Source organism: Catharus ustulatus, chromosome 10 (assembly GCF_009819885.2).
Source record: "Catharus ustulatus isolate bCatUst1 chromosome 10, bCatUst1.pri.v2, whole genome shotgun sequence".
In the NCBI taxonomy this organism is placed as follows: Eukaryota; Metazoa; Chordata; class Aves; order Passeriformes; family Turdidae; genus Catharus; species Catharus ustulatus.
The window spans coordinates 5325048-5345281 of record NC_046230.1 but is presented as its reverse complement, the minus strand read 5'-3'; the positions used below and the strand labels follow the sequence as shown (position 1 = coordinate 5345281).

General features: G+C 49.7%; 1 protein-coding gene across 1 annotated transcript; it reads right to left on the bottom strand.

The window, feature by feature from the left end:
* Window positions 1–4056: 4056 nt before the first annotated feature.
* Window positions 4057–19308, bottom strand: CLDN18 (claudin 18). Its single transcript, XM_033069161.1, has 5 exons — window positions 19089–19308; window positions 7098–7262; window positions 5466–5583; window positions 4998–5108; window positions 4057–4228 (listed from the first exon to the last, which is right to left on the bottom strand). Exons 1-5 carry the CDS (start codon window positions 19306–19308, stop codon window positions 4057–4059), a joined length of 786 nt encoding a protein of 261 aa, XP_032925052.1.
* Window positions 19309–20234: the final 926 nt, after the last annotated feature.

The window sequence follows — 20234 nt, the reverse complement described above, 5'->3', positions numbered from 1 at the left end:
AATCCATCCCTTGCAGTTTAGGGTCAATAAAGGTGAAATAAAAGGTGGGAGAGGGTTCTCTTCCCTCCCTTCCCAGGATAGCAGCTGGAAACACTGAATTTACTCACAGACCCACATGTTCTGCAGTCTCTGGGATCTGTTTTTTTCCAGGTTTTACTCAGCCAAGCAGCTCCAGAGGCCCAAACCTCCTTGCTGTGTTCTGTTGGTCAAACCAGCAAGCCCAGTTCAGCCCAGCAAACACAGAACTGCTGCTCCCAGCCCACAGCCAGGCAGGATGGATTTGTTCCAGAACTGCTCCTTCCAGCAGCCCCAGCCCTGTGCTGGGGTCTCAGAGCCCTAATTCACATCCTTGGGGGTGCAGTGTCTCCTGCAATGCATGGCGTGGGGCACAGAGGTTGTGTTTGGGGTGGGTGGCCCCAGGATGGTCCCCAGGCAGCACCTGGGCAAGAGTCCCCCTTCTCTTCCCCTTCCCCTTCCCCTTCCCCTTCCCCTTCCCCTTCCCCATCCCTCTAGGAGCCGTAGATTTGGCTCTGGGTTTGTGTCCTTCACATAACAGCACTGGGACACGATGAGCTGTCACCAAGACATTGGAATATCCTCAGGGTGCTTCTGGATCTCTAAGTCCAAAAAATAATTAGGGTATCACAATTATTTTTTTATCCTGCTGGGCTGCAGGGGAAAGCTTGGAAAAGAAAACTTTGGCCTCAGTAAAGACCCAGACACTTCCCAAGCAGATAATTCTGGCTTCAGGGCTTAGAGGGGACATCATCTCAGCTGAAAAGGAGACACTGGGGTCTGTGTCCAAGACAAGGAATCACAGAATCAGGGAATGGTTTGGGCTGGAAGGGACCTTCAGGTGCATCCAGCCCCACCCCCTGCCGCAGCAGGGACACCTTCCACTGTCCCAAGTTGCTCCAAGCCCTGTCCAACCCAGCCTTGGACATTCCAGGGATCCAGGGGCAGCCACAGCTTCTCTGGGCACCCTGTGCCAGGGCCTCACCTCCCTCACAGCCAGGAATCTCTTCTGTTTATCCAACCTAAATCTCTACTCTTTCAGTTTCCCCCTTGTCCTGTCACTCCAGCCCATTGCAAATAACCTCTCTCCATGATTCTTGTTGTCCCCTTCAGGTCCTGGAAGGCCCCAGTGAGGTCACCCTGGTCTCCTCTCCAGGCTGGACAATCCCAGCTCTCCCAGCCTTTCCTCCCAGCAGAGCTGCTCCATCCTCTGCCCATCCTGGTGCCTCCTCTGGACTCTCTCCAGCAGCTCCAGGTCCAAACCCCGAATTCTCTCTGCAGCAGGAGCTGCAGTTCCATGGTTTTGGATGTGGATTCTCCTGGTGCTGTCATTCCCAACACTGATGTTCCCCCACTCCGTGGTGCCAGGCACGGGATGAGGTCCCTTAGGGCCACAAACACAGGAGCAGTGTAACACCGAGTGTAGTTACACCACAGCCAGGCTCATAAATAAATGACTCTCTGCTCCAGAATGGCTTTTTTTTTCAGTGGAGTTCACTACATTAAAATATTCCATCCTGCGAGTTTTGGGCCGAGGCAAGGAAATGAAAAGTGATGGAGGAAGATTAGGAGCGCAGCCAGGGCAGGAATTCCCGGATACAGCTCTGTCTCAGCTCCCCACGAGGCTCCTGCCCCGTATCTTGTCATCTACACGCCTGCACACATCAAAGTGTGACCGAGAGATAGCCGGCTCGGGGACTCTGTCACAGCGTTTGTGTAGCAGGAAAATAAAATGTAACTTTCAGAGCAGTTTCCTCGGGAATTTTTTTTAGTTCTAACTCAGTCGTAAACCTGCATTTTGAATTTTTCTGGGTGTTTTCCTGCTTTCTGCATTCCCCTGTGTGCCTTTCCCTCAGCACCACTTATGTGTTTCCTATCTAAATTAAACATTCCTGGGCTTTTCAGCCCCTTTCCAGTGGAGGCTGAGAACATACCCGCGATTTTTCTGCCCTGCTAAGAACAATGAAGTGTTCAGAAGTGTTTAATCTCTGCCCTGAAACTTGCTGCACTCTACTCCACAGCAAGCTCAGGGTGCCACCAAGGATCTCTGACTGCATCACATCACTGAGTTGGGGTCCCCCAGTAATTATTAATCTGATTTTCTGGTATTTTCTCTCATTGTGTCACCTGTTATATCTTACTAAGGAAATAAGACACCCGAATCTTTTCTCTTTCCTGTCAACCACCCATCTGCATCCATGTTCCTCCCAAGATCATGTTAAACATGAGCTGAGGGGATTTGGCTGAGCAGGAAGCTTGGAGCTGATGATTTTGACAAAAAGAGAACAACTGCAAACTGTGATTCTGGTCTTTAAGACTTTCTCTTATATTTTTAATATTCATGTAAAAAAAAAAAAGAAAACAACAACGAACAAAACAAACAAGCAAAACATAAAATCCAGCAGGCAAAAAAAAGGCAGAAAATCTAAGTTTATACTGAGAGATACAAACCATAGTAAAGAGTAGCAATGCTTTAAAAATAGGACAGGATCTACCTCTGCAAAATAAATTCTTCTCCTTTAGAAACAAGTCCTTTGCCTGAACAAAAGGGAGGGTCAGGACTGACATGCCACAGGGGTTTATCCCAGGCGGGATGCCCGAGCTGCTGTTGGCTGGAAGCTCTTCCCACCCCTCTGCATGGTGGTTTTTTGGCTCCAACCACTGCCAGGGGTTCCCTCGTCCTCTTGGTGACCTTCCCCAGGACCCCCTGGCTGTGCTGGGGATTTGTCTCCATGTGCTGGTGTTGTGGGAAGAGAGGTTTATGGAGCAGTGAGGGACATGGGGAGGAGGGGGATGCAGTTTGTGTTCCCTGGGAGCACAGCCTGCCCCTCTAACCCCAGCAGCCACCAGAGATGCCAGCTCAGCTGGTGGCAGCTTGACCTTCCAAAGCTCCAACTCTGCAGAAGTGCTCAGCTGTAGATTCTGATCCCTCCAAGATATTAAACACTCAGGGAGCACCAGCATTTCACCAAAACAATTTTGCCTGAGCTGAATTCCTTGGGAGAATTTGTAATCCTGAGGAGTGGTGCTCAAGCCCACTGCAGATGCCATTAAAATGTTTATTTTGGAGGGCCTGGACCCCTTTTTTCCTCTCTAACTTATCCCTTTTTTCTATTCATAGGCATTGTCTAGGATATGCTCTGGAGCCAGGTGGGAGCTAAGAGCTCACAGCCCTTTCTTCCCACAAAAGTTCTGCTGTCTCCCTCTTCCCCCTTCAAATAAACTCCCTCTCTGATGGATTGGCTGGAGGAGGCGACATTCCACTATGGAGTGGATTAATCTTCACTGGGGGGGAGAATCACCACGGGGAAGTCCTGATGTCGGTGTGGAGTTACACATCTAATGCTCCCTGGGATTCCTGCTCCAAAGGTGACTCTAATTAATTCTAAATGAGAAATTCTCCTGGCTCCATTCAAGATGACATCTGTGGGAGCACCGGTGGCACTCGGAGGTTGGGAGCTATTAGAGCAGGAATAACAATGGATTATGCACACTCCCTGGGGAGATCCAAAGAAATAAATACACTTTGCTATCACAGGCTCCAGCGAACAGAAATCAGATTAAATATCAGAGCAGATCAGCGTTGGAGTACAGCCAGCAAAGCAAAGGTGGGACTGGGTAGAGAAGTCACCAGGGTAGAAAATGCCCTGACCACAGGCTCTGTTTGCTTTGGGCACAGCCAAGGGGACACAACTGAATTTATTTCAAATACACAGCGATTATCAAAGGGAGATTTTCACTATTTGAGCAATTAAGAAAGGGCACAAGGCGCTGCTCCCGGATATCAGTTTGTACAGAAAATAGGAGCAAAATGTTCTACTCTGAGAGCACCACAAGGTGTTACTGTGCTCACAGACCTCCTGGTGCTGTTAATGCCAACGGGCAGTCGAGTGAAACTGATGTTCACAACAAAGATGCAACCTCAGAGTAGAGAAAACCTGCTAGAAAACACAATCCTGTTTATAGACTGCTTGGTTTGCTGCACTTTTTGCTTGTGGAGTTAAAAATATCTGAGAGCACAGCTGAAGGCCAGAAAGTCTGCTAGACGTAGTCGTACTTGGAAGGGTACGGGCGTCTCCCATCCTCACTTCGAGGAGCTTCTTCATATCCCTTCCTGGCCTTTGGGTCAGCTTCATAGCCCGGGCCAGCCTTGTAGGGCCCCGTCCTGTAGGAGATGTTCCTCCCAGAGGCGTTGTAGGACACGGCTTTGTAGCTGGAAAGGAGACACAGGAGGGGGGTTGTGAGTGCCAGCATTGCACCCTATGCTCATGTTTTAGGGAATTTTGTGCTGTGTCATCACTTGGGGGCACTCAGAGAGCTCAGGCCACCGTCCATGGAAAGCTGCAAGTCCCTTTCAGGGTCTTCCATAAACACACACTTTCCTTCCCTTGAAAAAGTCATTTGTGGAGTGCTGGACCCACTGCAATAACAGGCTGTGTCAGAGTACAGATTCCTGGTGATGTTGCACCATCCCTGGAAGTGTGCAGGCCAGGTTGGGCAAGGCTTGGAGCTACCTGGTCTATGGAAGGTGTCCCTGCACATGGCAGGGTGGAATGGGATGAGCTTTAGGTCCCTCCCAACCCAAACCACTCTGGAATTCTACAATTCCATGTAAATCATGGCTCAGCTGATGCAATCTACCCCTGCTAATGGTCTGCTGTACTACCTGCAATTTGTGGGCCAGCACAGTATAAATGTCACATTCTGAGGTTGGTTCTCATGTCCTCTCTGTTTGTGTGTGAGTCACAGCGTCAGGGAGGACAAATTCTCACTTTGGACCCACAGAGGCCAACGCGCTAATCATGGACTTCAGATAGTGGTGCAGAATTAATGGCTGGACTCTGATCTTGAAGCTCTTTTCCAACCTAAAGGACTCTGTTTCCATCATCACTACCATGACAGGGGTGTTACACATCCACACATCCTGGGCCAGCTGTGGGACATCCTGCAGTACCCTCCCACATCCACCCAGCCCAGCTTACCGGGATTCTTCTGGGACGAGCCCTTTGCAAGCAAGGCACATCATGATGCCTCCCACGAGGGCCAGGCCCCCTGCCACCCATCCGACAAAGAGGGCTGAGCCAAAGGTGTACCTGCAAAACAGGTGTGGCTGCTGAGACACACCGAGCACTGCCATGCTCCCTCTGGCCCCACAGCTGCACCCCAAAGTCCCCAGAAGTGCCCAGAAGTGCCCAGAAGTGCCCAGAAGTGCCCAGAAGTGCCACCTGCACTCTGAACCCCAATGGCCTCCCCATCTCACCCCTGAGCTGCAAAGACAGAGATCCCAGCCCATCTGCTTGTCTCCAGCCCAGACAAGAGGTTCTTCCTCCTAGGAATAATCTTCCAAGTCCTGCCACCATCCCAACATACTCCCAAGTTTGCCAATCCTTCAGCAGCAGCCCTGAGGGAGATCTCCAGCCTGGAGCACGCAGAGCCAGCTGAGCACCCACCTGTTCTGGACGTTCTGCATTCCCATTCCCATTCCCTGGTACATGTTGGTGGTGGACATCCAGAAGTTAGTGACCAGCATGTTGGCAAACACGGACACTCCGGTGATGGCACACAGGCCTGAGATGGGACAGAAGGACACACTGAGAGCCACATGGTGCAAGAAGCCACCTGAGGCCACAGAGAAGGATCTGACACCTCTGGAAAGGGGGGTGAGACACTGCTCTGTGGCCTTCAGCACAAAGTGGGACCCACAATGTGTTACACTTTTCTTCCAGGTTTTCCTTGCATTTAAAATCAACCATCAGGAATCCAATGTCACACAACACTATCCCAAGTCAGACCAGCAGGAATCTTTCTCCTGGTGTGTTTTGTCACTCAAATGAGTTTAACAGACAGATCTTTGTTCAAAATACCCAGCAGTTCATTTCAAACCTTTGTTTTACAATGAAAAACATGGACCAAAAATTCCCCAGCAGAATTTTTTTAAATGGGAAAACACACTCTCTGTCACGTGAAAGATGTCTTTGGTTCACAGCCTGTTTATCACCAGATGTGGAAGACCAGCCCCAGGAGGTGGGAACTTCTTCCATTCATCCAAACAGGAGATGTCTGGGATGGCCTTCCCTGACAATCCTGGAAGCAATGCCAGCCTTTGGTATTCCTCACCAGAGGAATTCACAGAACACTTGAACATGGAATCACAGGCTGGTTTGGGTTGGAAGGGACCCTAAAGACCAAGGATAGATTGGAGCTGGGACATCCTGAAGAGCTGAAGTCCAGAACTTTTGGCAAAGAGCCCTCCCATGGCAGTTTTGTTTTGTTCTTCCTCCCACCGTGTCCAAGGCCAGGTTGGATGGGGCTTGGAGTCCTGGTCAGTGGAAGGTGACCCTGCCCCTGGCAGGGGGTGGAATTGGATGACTTTTAAGGTCCTTCTATCCCAACCCATTCCATGATTCAGTGATTCTAAAATGATGGGTGTAAAATACAAAATTAAACTCATGTGGCAGAAGGTGGTTTCCTCTGTCTAGCTTGTACTTATTGAAGTCGTGTTGAGTGTCTCATATCCCACCAAAAGTTAAGCATTGGGATTTGAAGGATTTTAAATAAGTACATTCTCCTTCCCTTTCTTAGGATATAGATTTAATTTGTTTCTTATCTCAAAAATAATGTAGGAAAACCTGTAAGTGATGTATTAAGCATTTGCAGTTTTGAGGGAGCTGGGTTTTCCTGCAGCCTTGTAGCCTGGTATTTAAAACCTACAAACCAGGCTACAGCAACCCTGAGAATCTTCCTAAAACTGTTATGGATAAAGCCTGAAACTGGAAAAAATATTCTATACAAATAAAAGCTATAATAATATAGGGCAACAACATATATAAAACAAATCCAGAGATATACTTCCTTTCCTGTCTGTGGGATGATTTTTCAGCCATCCATGTTTTGTCCATACAAACTTCTGGTCTCCAGAGATTTTTTTTGTTCCCTAATCAGAGTTAAAAACCACTTGACTCTAGGAAATCAGGCTGGAGGAGAATGCCAATAACTTCAGAAATGCACCAAGACTTGCCCAGTCCTCAATTCCAGGGAAATGCAAAGCCTTCCATGTGGAAGACAAGACATCTCCCACTTACCAGCAATGATGAACATGATGCCAGAGGTCAGGGTCATGTTGGCTTTGGCAGTGTCCTCCATGCTCCCAATCCGGATGCATTTCAGAGCAAAAATGCACACAAAGAGGCCGAGGATTCCCAGGACAATCCCCACGATCATGAGGGCCCTCACAGCCTGGAACATCGCTGCAAAACAAACAGCAGGAGCCTCTCTGAGTGGCTGGAATGGGATTTGTCAGAGTCTGGGGGATTTTCAAATATTGCCTCTGTCTGAAAACAGAAATAATAAAGAAGAAAACCTTGGGAAATGGGCACTCTGTATTACCTGAGACACCTCTGGATGTGCAACTGTTTGACTTAATTTCCCAAAGAGTTTGATGGTTTAGGCAGCAGTTTTTTTAGAAATGTTCAACAGCAGCAGTTGTGAAATTCATGGAGAAGAGTTAGTGAGGAGCTGGGATAAGCATGGATTGTTCCATAAGCACAGTGGTGAGAAAGGGCTCCTCTTTCCTCCCCAGTCAGCAGTGGAAGCAGACAGCTCCACCAACCTATCCAGGGTATTTCCATCAACTGCATGGCTCAGAATGCAGTTCTGTCTGTTCCTGCTTCCCAGTACAGCACTTGGAAGAGAGGAAAATCCCCTTGACAAATATTACATGGAGGGAAGGAGGGAGTATCAAAGCACTGGCAACCATCTCCCTCACCATCTCCTTCCCAGGATTATTTGGAACATCAGTCCTGGATAAATCTGTCAATGTTCATGGATAAAACATCCAAATACCCCCATCTTGAACTTGTTCAGCAGCGTGCCATGAGCTGGGAATGCTGGTGGGTCATGCCCATGTGAGCTGAGGCCTGAAGGAGGTGAAAACCTTTCAGACTTCTCTTGGGTGGAGCAGAAAAGTGGAAGGGAAAGTAAGGGGAAACTTGCGCCTTCAAAACTGGAGAAGTGGTGGGGGAAAGAGCACTTGAATACCAAGGTGATTCTCTAATGAGGTGGCACCTATCCCATCTTTTTCCAGACCCTTCTCCCCTCCCGTGCTGCCCCTGGGAGAGCCAGGGAGGCGGCAGAGCCCTGGAGGGGGTGCTGGGAGCTATTTCAAGGGCTGTTGGGATTTGGCTGGGACAATTTGCAGCCTCTCCTTGCCCTGCCACACGCTCCCACAGCCCTGGGTCTGGCTCTGGTGCTCCCCAAGTATGATTGCCCCTCTTCAGGGAACAGAAAGTGGGCTCATGATGGAGTGACATGGGTGGAAAGCACATTCCACAGCCCCAGGGACTGCTCTGCCACCCCTGTGCTGGGTGACCTTGCACAGGTTGGGAGAAGGGTTTGTAAACCCTTCCCAGGAGGGTGCTGGGCGGCTCTCCTGGCCTCTGGGGTGTCGGGAAGTGGAGCAGAACCGCGCTGGCACCGCGGTGCTCGCGGAAGCGGGCGAGCTGCCATTCCACAGGCCGGGAATACACCAGCTTCTCCCATCCCATCCGGCAGTCCCACCGCCCCAGCTCTGCTCTTATGACTCAATTTGCCCTTATCAGCTGATAAGGAGTGCTAACGAGCCGGGGGTTTTCAATCTGCCATTCATCAGCCCCCAGGTAGGAGTTCATTAGTTATGATCCAGCAGGGAATGGCGGATACGCCTTATCAGCCCTCGGAGGTTGTTCCGCAGCACCTGATGGGAAGCAGAAAGAGCAGGAAATTTCAATCTCCGTTTGTCTTCGCAACCACCAAAGTTTCTCTGCAAATGCTTTTGTTTCAGGGCAGGCAGGAGAGGCTGATAATCCAAGACTGTGGATCATGATGGAAGCTCCTTGTACCCAAGACAGTGCTTCACTCCCGGGTGTTTCCTGCAGGTTCCTGGGTGTCCTCACTGGGTGTTTTCAACCTGCCAAGCAGCGACCCCAAACAAAGATCCCACCAAGGAGAGTTTGTTGGTTCTCAGGAGAGGTGTTCCCAGTGGAAGGACACAACAGGCAGGGCCAAGCCAAGCAGCCCAGGATGCTCCACTTTTGCTGGAGCACTGTTATGAATCTCCATTGAAAGGAGCTGTTGGAAATGGGGGTCAGAGGAGCACAGAAAACATCCCAGATAACCATCAGCAGCCATTCCTGCCTCCATGAGACTGAGTTATGCACCGTCTCCACTAAGAGAAGGAAAGGAGAAGGAAGTTCTCCCAGGCCTGCTCTGGCATGAAGACCTCTCCACTTGGCTCACGGGACTTGAAGTGGGAGCTGTTTGGAAAGGCAGCACTGCCATTCCAAGGGAATTTTGGCATCCATTGAAAGCCCTCTGAAAAGAGCTGCTTTTCCAGAGGTGAATGACCTCAGCTTGCAGGAAGGAGTGGAAGGGCTTAGACAAACAAAGAGGGAGACTGAGGAAAAGTGGTATCAGGAGCAGTAGGGAGCAAACAGCCCTGGAGTCACAAACCTGCCTTTCGCACACCTTTCACATGAGGGAGGATAAACCTGGCTTCCATACAAGGGCTGGTGTTCCAAAACAAGGGAATAGCAAAAGCACCAACAGAAACAGCTTCTCCACCAAAATAAATGCCAGTGATGTGAAACCACAGCCTGCATCCCTATTTTCCAGAATTAAGGGAAACTGGAGAGTTGTCTTCCTCCCCAGTGCGAGTGGTAAGGGGTGAGCGAGGTAAAACAACATCAAATAATTTAAATTTTGAAGTTATCACCTGCATTTCTGTTGCTAATACATAAAAAAAAGGTGGAATCTGACTTTATGACCAGTAATGATTGATGGGATATAGAAATTTTAGGGAAATGAGGTGAATTCCAGCAGGACTTTAAGTTAAGCAAATTCCAGCAGCGACATTCTTTTCTATATGTTTGAAGGAATTAATCAATTAAACATATTCATAAAAATAACTCCGACAAGATATCTCTAACAACAGAAATCGTCTGTGAGTGCTTTGCACATTTCTTTATTGCCATATTTCTTAAAAATAACTGAAAAAGTAAAATCTTGATTGGGATAAATTGCCAACTAAATTATGGTTCCCATTTCCTTGTGGCTCATTTAAAACACAATCACCTGCCCACAGCAGTATGAAGAGATACAGTGGTCAGCATTTTGTAGAGATAATTGGATAAATCAAATTTGTAGTCTTTAAACTAAATAACCCCATGGGAGAGGTGACTCTAAATATCAGGTTTGCTCTTCCAAATGGGAAAGAATTCACCTGGCAATCCTGAAGCTGGATACGCAGAGACACATTTATTCCATGGCACCCCTCAGAGAGTCTTGGGTCCTCAGCAAAGCTTGAGGGCACCCCTGAGGATGGCATCCCTGAGGATACAGGGCTGGAACCCACATCACACTTGGATCAACAGCTGCAAAAGGCCTGTGCACAGCAGTGCTTGCTTGGACCTTTTTGTGATCATGCACCAGGAGCGAGAAACGCTCCCAGGGCCAAATTTACTGCTGGGCTGGGAGCACTGGAATAGCCTCACGTGCAGTGGGGTGGGAAGAACAGCTCTTTTGGGAACATTAGCAAGCAAACAGGACAGCAATACAGCTCTGCACTCTGCTTCTGCAGGCACTACACCTGCCCAGGTGATGGGGAGTGATGGACACACCTTTCCCCTGAGTGCCCTTCCTGCCCGCACCTCTCACTGGCAGAATTCTCCCCTTCCAGCCCTGTCTTTGGAAAAACAGTACATTTCAATTATTCCCATTACCCTATAACACTACACAACTGCATAGAGCCGTTTTCCTTGTGCTTCCATTCCAAGGGTCAATATCTGGGGGGTTAAACATCCTCGCTCTCCTCACCCCAGTGGAGCTGTGCTGATTTATGCCAGCAGTGGTGCTGAACCCGTGATGCTCACCCAGAGATCCCAACAACCAACAACCCCCACCACAAATGTTATTTTGGCAACAGACATGCTCCTATTTTTATGCTCATAACATAACACTGGAAGTATTATTCCTTACAAAGTGCTTTAAGATACCTGCTCCTCCCTTCAGATGCAAACTGTGCAGAGCTCCATGAGAGCCCCTGGGTGACGCCTGGAGAGTTTCTGCCCCTACCTGGCAGCCCGAGGATGGTGAAATAGGGCCGGCACTCGGTGAAGCCGGAGCTCTGCCGCACGCAGCTCCTCCACAGCCCCTGGTACTGGAAGACGGCGGTGACCGGGTTGTCATACAGGTCCTGCGTGCTCCACGTGTCCATGGCCGTGGCCATGATGCTGCCCCCAACGCCCAGGGAAGCCACGAGGAAGCCCATCACCTGGCAGATGGTGGTGGACATGGTGCGTGCCGCGGAGCCCCGCGGGAGCCGCAGGCTGATGGGGCACTGCAGCCCTCTCCGCAGCCACCAGCAGCGCAGCTGCTCTTATCAGATGCTTTCCATTGAGGGCTGTTTGCTCAAAGTGTTTTTGCAAGATAGTCCAGTTTCACTCTCGCTGCCACAGAGGTTTGTGCCGGCAGGGCTGGTGATAGGAGCTTTTGTCCTTTAGGAGTGCTTGTCCTTCTTTTAAGCAGCCACGCTCTGCCGAGTGTTGGGCAACCCACTTGGGGCTTGGCCAGCCCCCTGAAACCCTTTGCTGCCCGCTGGGCCTCTCCTGCCAGCTTGGCACGGGGCAAGGACCATGTCCCCACGGGGATCCAGCACCTGGCCCAGGCCACCACCTCCCCATCCCTCTGCTGACACCACCAGACAATCTGTCCCCATGGAGGTGTCTGCACAAGAGGCACAACGAGAGACAGAGGGTGTGGGGCCACCAGCCCAGCCCAGGGATGTGGCTGCTCCTTGCAGTGCCCTCATTGAGCCTCCATTGGATGCTGACCATGGCACAAGCCAAGAGCCCCAAACTGATCCAGCAACACTCCTCCAGCCCTGTTCTCCACCTGCCCACACCCCCACTGCCATCACAGGGACACACTGAAACCCATGTGGGAGGGAGGAGAGCACAGGGACCCCTGGGAGATGGCCTTTCTGAGGGGATGCTTGTCCAGATTGACTGGGAAAGGAATGGGGGATGTAAAAAGTGGGAGATTTGTTATCACAGGGGTGCAGGGCTCATGGGAGCACTATAAATCCACTGTGCCACTCTGCCAATGGAGTCAGTGAGGTACAAGGACCTTCCAGGCTTTACACTCATTCGTTCTTATCCAGTATCCCCCTCCAACTGATTTACTTCAGTCCTGACCTAGAAACAAATCCCTGCTTTAAACCATCCATACCACAGGCACCATCCACACCAGCACCTGGATGGGAAGCCACGTGAAAGCCACCAGGAAGAGAGGAAAGGCTGATTTGTGTCCATGGAGGAGCTACAATGGGGTTATTCCACCCTGGATATTGCCCCTGCCTTCTGGAGAACAGCCATCCAGGACATCCCTCGGCTTGGGCTCTGCTGGGACAGCCAGAGCACAATTCCATGTCTCCATGTGGCAATCACAGCCCTCTCAGGTCAGGCACAAGAACTGCTTCCATCAGTTTTAGTCAAATGTCATAATTTTCACTCATTTTGGCAAGTTTATATCATAGGAAGGGGCAGCTCTGACCTACCTAAAGCTGGCAGCAAAAATAATAAAGTGAGCAAAAACCATAGAAGGGAGCCCTCAAGAAACAGAAGTGGTGAAGAACTGCTCATCCTCTGTGAAGGACAGGGAATGCTGATTAAAATTCCTCGTTTGGATAATGATTTGTGATAGATCAGAGCTGAAGAAGACTTAGAAGCTGAGACAACAACTATGGATGAGAAGGAGCTAGCAGACAGAAGGACAAAAAGTGCTAAAAGGTGGCCAGTTCTCCATCCCACAGACAGAACTGTGTCCCGGTCTAGAAAATCCAGCTTATCCAAGCCCTGATGCTCCTCAGCATCTCTCCAGGATGACTCCTGTCCTTCCCACGCCCCAGGACTTGCCTTCTTGTTTCTGGCCATCCAGTGGTAAGAACCCACATCCCTTTTTATGGGCTGAACCTCATCAGAACATGTCGGGGGAGCAATAATCCTTTGAGACATAACCCCCATTCCCAAATGTGTGCAACAGTGCACAGAGAATGAACGCACAGACTGTCATAGCTAAAAATAACCCCTGGGGAAGGAAAAGGGAAGGGAAGGGAAGGGGGAGAATTAAATGGGTGAGCATGCTTATTTCAGCTTTTTTTCCCCCCCAAACACCTCTGTCGCCTTCAAAAGATTGATTTTTTCCTGCTCTGTCAGACATCTGGGTGTTTGCAGGAACACCAGCGGTGGTGGCCCTTCCACCCCTCTGTCCACGTTTGCTTTGGTGGGAGGGGACACGCCGCTCCTTCCTCCAACCTGGCTGCTGGTTCTGGCCACGTGCAGCAGGAGCTGCTCTCAAACCAACAGGGACCTTTTCTTCTCCTTCTCCAGCATTTCACATCCCAAGCTCTGCTGATCCCCTCAAGACACCTGTTGGAAAGAGGGCCATCCCTGGATGTGCCCATGTCCAGTCTGTCACCTCAGTAACCTTTCCTTGGGAATGGAATTTTCTCCTGAGAATGGAGATGCTGTTTCTCATCATGACTCTTACTTGGGAACATCAAAACCCCAGCGCAATGGTGGAGCAGTCAAAAATCATCATCAGAATCTCCAGGTGTGCAGAAAGTCCAGGAGAACCAGTCTGGCTTTGATTTGGAGGACCAGATGGAGCTGTGTCTCTAAAGAAGGGAAGCCAACACAAGGTTGGACATTCCTCACTGAAGCCTCATGTGCTGTCCCCAAAAATGGAGCTGAGGAAGGAATTCTGCTGCTGATGGTCATGCTGCAGTCCTCAGTTCAGAGTTAAACACCCAGCCATGCTCAGCACTCCACATGTTGTCATCTTTGAAGAATTATTGTGGTTTGAGGAGCTTCTGTTTGCTCATCCCCAAAACGTGACCTCCAGCCATCCCATTGCCATTCCTCCTGCTCTGACTAGAACCGTGCTTGGAAAGAGCAGGCATTCAAAGCTCCCACACCTTCCTCAGTGATGCTTGAGGCAGAGTTCTGGAGACAAAATCTTGTTTCCTTCCCAACCCTTCCCCAGAACATTTCCTTTGCCTTTCTCAAATATTTGGATTTTAAGCTTATTTTTAATGGTTGTTTCTGAGCCACCCATGATAGGGAAAAATACATTCATCCCATTTTCCCAGATAACAGAAGGTGCCTGGGAGTTCCATCTGAGCTGTTGGCTCAGAGCACAACCCAAGAAGGGGCTGGGTGAGAGGAGAGCTGTGGAGCAAGTCTGAGCATCTTCTCCACAACCTGATGCTCATCTCCAGCCACCCCACGGAGATGACCACAACCAGGACTGGTTGAAGGATGGGAATCTCTCTCCAAGCAATCTGTAGATTGTCTCCAGTGGCTGAATGCTGACCCAGAGGGTTTCCCAATCCACGTGGAAATGCTGAGTTGTCTCTGAGGAAGGGGAATGGCGAGGCTGCAGCTCACCAAGGGGCAGAGAACAAGGCTCCCACTGAGCATTGGGACAACTCCAGTGGTTTACCCAAATGAGGAAAAGAAGGGGGCTTAGTGACCACTCCCCTGCGCCCCTTTATTCCAGCTCATAGTTGCTTTATCTCTCCAGGCGTTGACTCTGTGTTATCTCAAAACCGGTCCCCGGGCCCAGGCAGCTCCTGAATGTTATCGCCGCCTCTCCCACAAAAATCACCTCCAGCTCATGTTTGCTCTCAAATTTGCAAACACAGCTCACACCCTGTCAGCTGCTCATACCAGCTCAGCCTGCTCAGGCCCAGACTAAGCACACCCACCCTTCTCTTCCTGTCCCTCCAGTGTCAGGACCACCTCAGGGTCCGTGAGTGTGTGCTCTGCAATAGGAAGGGATGAATACCTCTCTGGAATTCAGTGAGGGAGTGGGTGATGGAAGGACCCATCCCAGCTCAGATCCACTCTGGGATGGTTCAGAGGGTGCTCTGAGGTCCCTCAGAGCAGAGCTGGGGTGCATGAGGCTGAACTTGCCTACACATCCATGAGCTGTAGCCCAGCCCCAAATCTCCACAGCCTTTCTCTTTCCTCTTCTAGCCCTCATCCCAGATCCCTTAGGATGTTTTTTTTCCCTTGTCTCTCATCCTTTCATGGTGTAAAGGCACAAAACAATAAATGTGACATACGCACCCAGCTCCCTTCCACCTCCTCCCACCCTGAGGGTTCCTGAGACCTCTCTAAAGGTCTCCACTGGTCCTTTCCCTATCCCCAACCTCCCTCAGCTCCACCTGGACTTCACTCAGAGCCTCACACATGTTCTGGTAGCATATATCAAGTCTCCAGCCTACATGGGCCACCTAAATCCTTCTGCACCCAAAATTTGACCTCAAAAGACTTTAAGCAGGTTACAGCAGTTGCCTGCAGGTTTTCCAAAATTCAGAGCTGACCTGGCTGGCTGAAAGGATTTCAAGCAGCAAACAGACCTTGAAAGAGACTTTGTCATGGCCATCACTGGTGGAGGATCATGACGTGGCAATCTGCACTTCCCATCCTTACCAGCTTTGGGCATGGAACAGTTCCAGGGAGCAGAGACGCTGTCACCTTGGCCAGTGGCTGCCCTGTCTCCAAAATCAGGTCATTTGCTATGGTTATGCCACAAAATGGTTGTGGGTTGTACGAGATGAAAGAAAACCATGTCAGAGCATCGATATAGAAGGGAAAAATCCAGAGAAGCCAATATTGGTGCTTCCTAGGGAAACATCTATGCACTGCTGCTACCCTGCACCAGCCAACCTGCAGTTTATGGAAAATCTGGGCAGTCATGGTTGCATTCCCATGGGCTCCTTTCCCTCTGAGCACTCTGAGAACACGGGCATTTTTATCGGTTGGAGAAGTTGAACAAGTTGCTCTCAGACTGTCAGAGTTTGCCATTGGAAAAGCAAGAATATTCTCCCATTTTGAGCCAACACCCCTTTGGTCCACAGCAAAGAGATATCTCAGCCCTTCTGAGGGGGTAAAAAGAGCTTTGGACCTGAGGGAGAAATGTCTTGGGAAAACTGTTGGAAAAGGCAACCTGAACAGCTGTGTAAAAAAGACACCAACATAGAAACCAGGAAATCACTGCCCATGCAATTGCAGTTTAGCAAAGCTGGGAGAAACTGCAAAATTCTGCTTTGAGCAGAAATCACCTCATGATCTCCACACAAGGTGAAACCACCAGCCTTGTTCAGCTCAGCTTTTGCCATTTATCCCTTATTTGTGTGCTCAGTTTCCAACTTTGTCCTCCAGACCATCTCAGGCTAAAGCAAGCAGCAAAAAACAACAGGAGAAAGCAAAATCAGAACAAATACGTCCAGTCCTCCAGTGCCACATTCCACCAGAGAGCAACTGTTTATAGCTGAGCAGCCAGAGCCATAAACTGCCTGGGTAATTTCTTATTGCTATCTATTATCTTGATTTTTCCTCAATCTATTTGAAATTAAAATTCCCAACTAAATTGAAGATAGATGATGGGCAAGACAAGTTTAATCTTTGCTGTGGGAGCGAGGGATTGAGGTGAAAAAAACCTTGGAACCCAAAACTTCCTCGATGTGCTCGGGTCACCTCGCTGCTTTGCCAGAGTCCTATTATTTTTATTCACTCTGGCACTATTGTTCCCAATATAAATTGCCATTGTCAGGATAATAAATAGGGGTTGATAATGGAAATGCTGACAAACCATTAACTCTGGGGTAGTTTGTGAGGGGGGTTTCATGGAGATCAAGATGCTTAAAATAAACATGGGGATGATGCACTTAAATAGTATCTGAGCAAATTAATAACAGGATTTTTAGCATCATTCCACCCCCCTCTGGTTGGGGTACCACCTTTGCTGGTGGTGGGTGGGAAGAAATGCCCAAAGGAGCAGCGGGTTCGGGAGCCAGAGCCAATCCATAAAGCACAGCAGAGGGACGTGGGGCTGTGCTCCAGCTTCTCCAGAGACTGCAAGTGTCAGACAATCCATAACAGGATGAAAAACGGGAGCAGCGAGGGGGGTGACGACAGAAGAATGAGCCCAGTTCATTAAAAAGAAAAGGAAAAATTCCACCTCGTTTTGTAGGGCAGTGCTGATAGCACTGGTCACAAAAAGGATGGTTTGGGACAAAGCACATAAATATTTATATTCCCTCACACTGAGCCCACATCACTGAGGGTGAGGACAGCAACTTTGCGGGGCTCAGGCATCCACCACCTTCATGTTTTATGGTTGTCCTTCATTCCTTGGGCCCTTTTATATCCCTTTTTGTAGGTGACTGCAGTAAACCTGGCAAACACAAGTGGGAATTCCCCTCTGAGATGAGGGCTTCATCAGAAACCCCAATATTTAGGATAGGGTACTCATTTCTGTCCATGGCTGGGAGGGATCCACAGAGCTGAGGAATCATGGAAACACAGGATCTCAGGATGGTTTGGGTTGGAAGGGGCTTTAGGGACCCTCTTGTTCCACCTCAGGCCTGTCTCCAGCAGGAAATGCAGGAATGCAGGAATTTTCCTAAATGCAGGAAAATCCTGCTAATGCAGGAAATCCATCCCCTCCACATTCCCATTTTAGAATAATAATACCCACCCAACAGACGCTAGTCTGGAGGTTTTGGAATTGCAAAAAAACCATCCCTAGTTTTCTGCTTTTTGCTGTAGAGCTAAGGTCAGTAACAAAGGTGTTTTGAAAGAACAAAACCCCCCAGATCCCAAGTATCCTGATTTCTTCAAAGATTAGAGTAGTTCCCAGAGCTGAAAACTGGAAAAGGGTAATTGCTTTTTTCATAGAGTTACAGTTTTTGCTATTTCAAGATTTTTGAGCAGAACTGAGGAAGAACTGCAAGAACTGAAGAACTGAAATGGGGAACACCTGTGTGGGGGGGGGTTGGTTTTTACACCTCAATTTACTCATCACATGAAAAATTTAATCTCTTTCTGAAACCATTAAGGTTGGAAAGGACCTCTAAGATGAAGTCCAGCCATTAACCCAGTGAGTTTTCCCAACCTGTCCTGCCCTTTACTCCTTGAGTTTTTCCTGCTGAAGCTGCTTGGCTTTGCTGGCTGGGAGAGCAGTGTGGGAATACCAGCCCTGCACAAACACCCTTCTTTGGATGTCATCCTTCAGGTGGATGCCCAGGCAGGATCAGGCTCATGTCCTTCTAGGAAAATGCATCTCTGCGCCTGAGAGTCCGAGCAGGGACATTCCAAGCTGCAGCTCCAGCAGGAGGACGATGCTCAGGGACATCCCTGCGCCTGGGGAAGCTGCACCACAGCAAGTGCCAGATACACCAGCTGGGAATGAGGATCCAGGGAGGAGCAACATGAAAACACAGCTCAGGGGATGAAACACCTCTCCAGCTGGTGTGTGAAGCCACAGCCACACTGGGTTATACTGGTTTGATTTGTGCTTTCTCTTGAGAGAAGCAATTTTTGTGCACAATGCCTCTTTCTGTGTGTTTCGGAAATGCCATTTTGCAGAAGTTCTGCAGTGATTTCCTGATATAATTGGCTTCTTCCTTCCATTCTGGCTGTATCAAAGCACAGAGGCCAGATGGGTATAAGAGCCTAAGTGCCTTTTTTCTCACTGTATTAAGGCAAGAAGAAACCCCAGATAATCCTGTTGTAACCTAATTGTTTGCACCCCGAGATACTCTGGGCACAACCGGGACAGGAATGATTCCCGTGGCAGAGAAAACTGGAACCAAAGGAGAATTAGGGAGAAATCCAGCCTGGTGGTGTTAGCCCAAATAGAAATACAGTGAGCTGAACTGTGACATATCCTCTTAGGAAAGGATCTTCTCCAGTGACAAGACTATTAGTGGCTTCTGGTGCCACACAGAGCCACACAGCTGGGGCAGGGATCTGAGCCGTGGCACAGGGGACGAATCTCTCCATGGAGCAGCCTGAGCAACACCTCACGGTGCACAATCAGCTGTAACGAGTTTTGCTGAAGCTCAGCTTGGTTTGCCTTGAGGTATCTCCAAAGTCCTGTTATCCAAATGGGGTGGGCACCCAAAATTTGGGCTGCTCACACAGAGGTGTCCTGGCCCTCCCACCCTTTCCTGGTGCCCTGGGCCCTACCTGGCAGCCCCAGGATGGTGAAGTAGGCGCGGCACTCGGTGAAGCCGGAGCTCTCCCGCACGCAGGTGCGCCACAGGCCCTGGTAGTTGAAGACGGCCGTCACCGGGTTGTTGTACAGGTCCTGCGTGCTCCACTGGTCCATGCACGTGGAGGCAATGATGCCCCCGATGCCCAGGGCGGACACCACGAAGCCCAAGGACTGGCAGATGGTCACCGACATGGTGCCGGGCGCGGAGCCGCGTCCTGGGCGCGCTCAAGCCTCGGCGAGCCAGGTGTGGGGCAGGCAGCCAGGCCGCCAGGGACTTTTAGCTGGAGGCGCTGCCTACGTCAGGGCAGCAGCCAGGAGAGCTGTGGGTGCACCAGCAAACCTGCCCTGCCTTTATCTGTTTCGGTGAGATAATTTCCTCGCTCGGTACCAAGAGCCGTTTGTTCCAGCTCGCTCTCTGTTTACCTTCTCCCTCCAGGCAGGGGTGCAGCCAGCACGGCTGGATGGGACCAGCAGGGCCCTCCACAGAAACACAGGGCACTTTGGGACACCAGCACAGAGCGGCTTAAATCAGACAAAACGTAGAAATTATGGAGAGCCTAATCCTTTCCTGGCAAGGATGATGCTTTTGAGCCAAGTGGAGGTTCAGTTGGATAGTAGGAAAAATTCCTCCATGGGATGGGCGTTCAAGCGTTGGAACAGGCTGCCCAGGGAAGTGTGGAGTCCTCATCCCTGGTGGGATTTCACAGAATGTGGTACTTGGGGACATGACTGACCTGGGAATGCTGAGAGAACAAGTTTGACTTTATGATCTTAGAAGGCATTTCCAACCAAAATCATTCCATGATTTATTATGGCTCCATTTGGCTCAACCAAAACATTTAAACCTTTTTACCTTTGCTCAAGGACCCTGCAGTCTCTCCCTGATGCTTGGCCTCAATGCCTTGAGGATTTCCCTGTAAAGCCACTTCTGAGGAAGTTCCAAACTGTTGTGGGAGCAAAATCTCCCGGAGATTCTTTTGGTCCTACACTTTTTTGAGAGAACCAAGCAAGGTTAATATATAAAAAAGGGAATCTTACAGCAATGAGTGTTTGGGCAGAGCTTGGGAAGGTTGGGCTGGGAGTCCACAGGAAAGGCAGCACTTGCTGAAGAGTGAAAG

What these genes read in the sequence shown, in the direction of transcription:
- CLDN18 (XM_033069161.1), bottom strand. Translation starts at nt 19,308, where the DNA reads ATGTCGGTGACCATCTGCCAGTCCTTGGGCTTCGTGGTGTCCGCCCTG. An exon ending in CATCATGTTCATCATTGCTG is followed by an intron (nt 5,584 to 7,097) that starts GTAAGTGGGAGA and finishes GTCCCATCTCAG; the next exon opens with GCCTGTGTGCCATCACCGGA. An exon ending in CTCGTCCCAGAAGAATCCCG is followed by an intron (nt 4,229 to 4,997) that starts GTAAGCTGGGCT and finishes TCTCCTTTCCAG; the next exon opens with CTACAAAGCCGTGTCCTACA.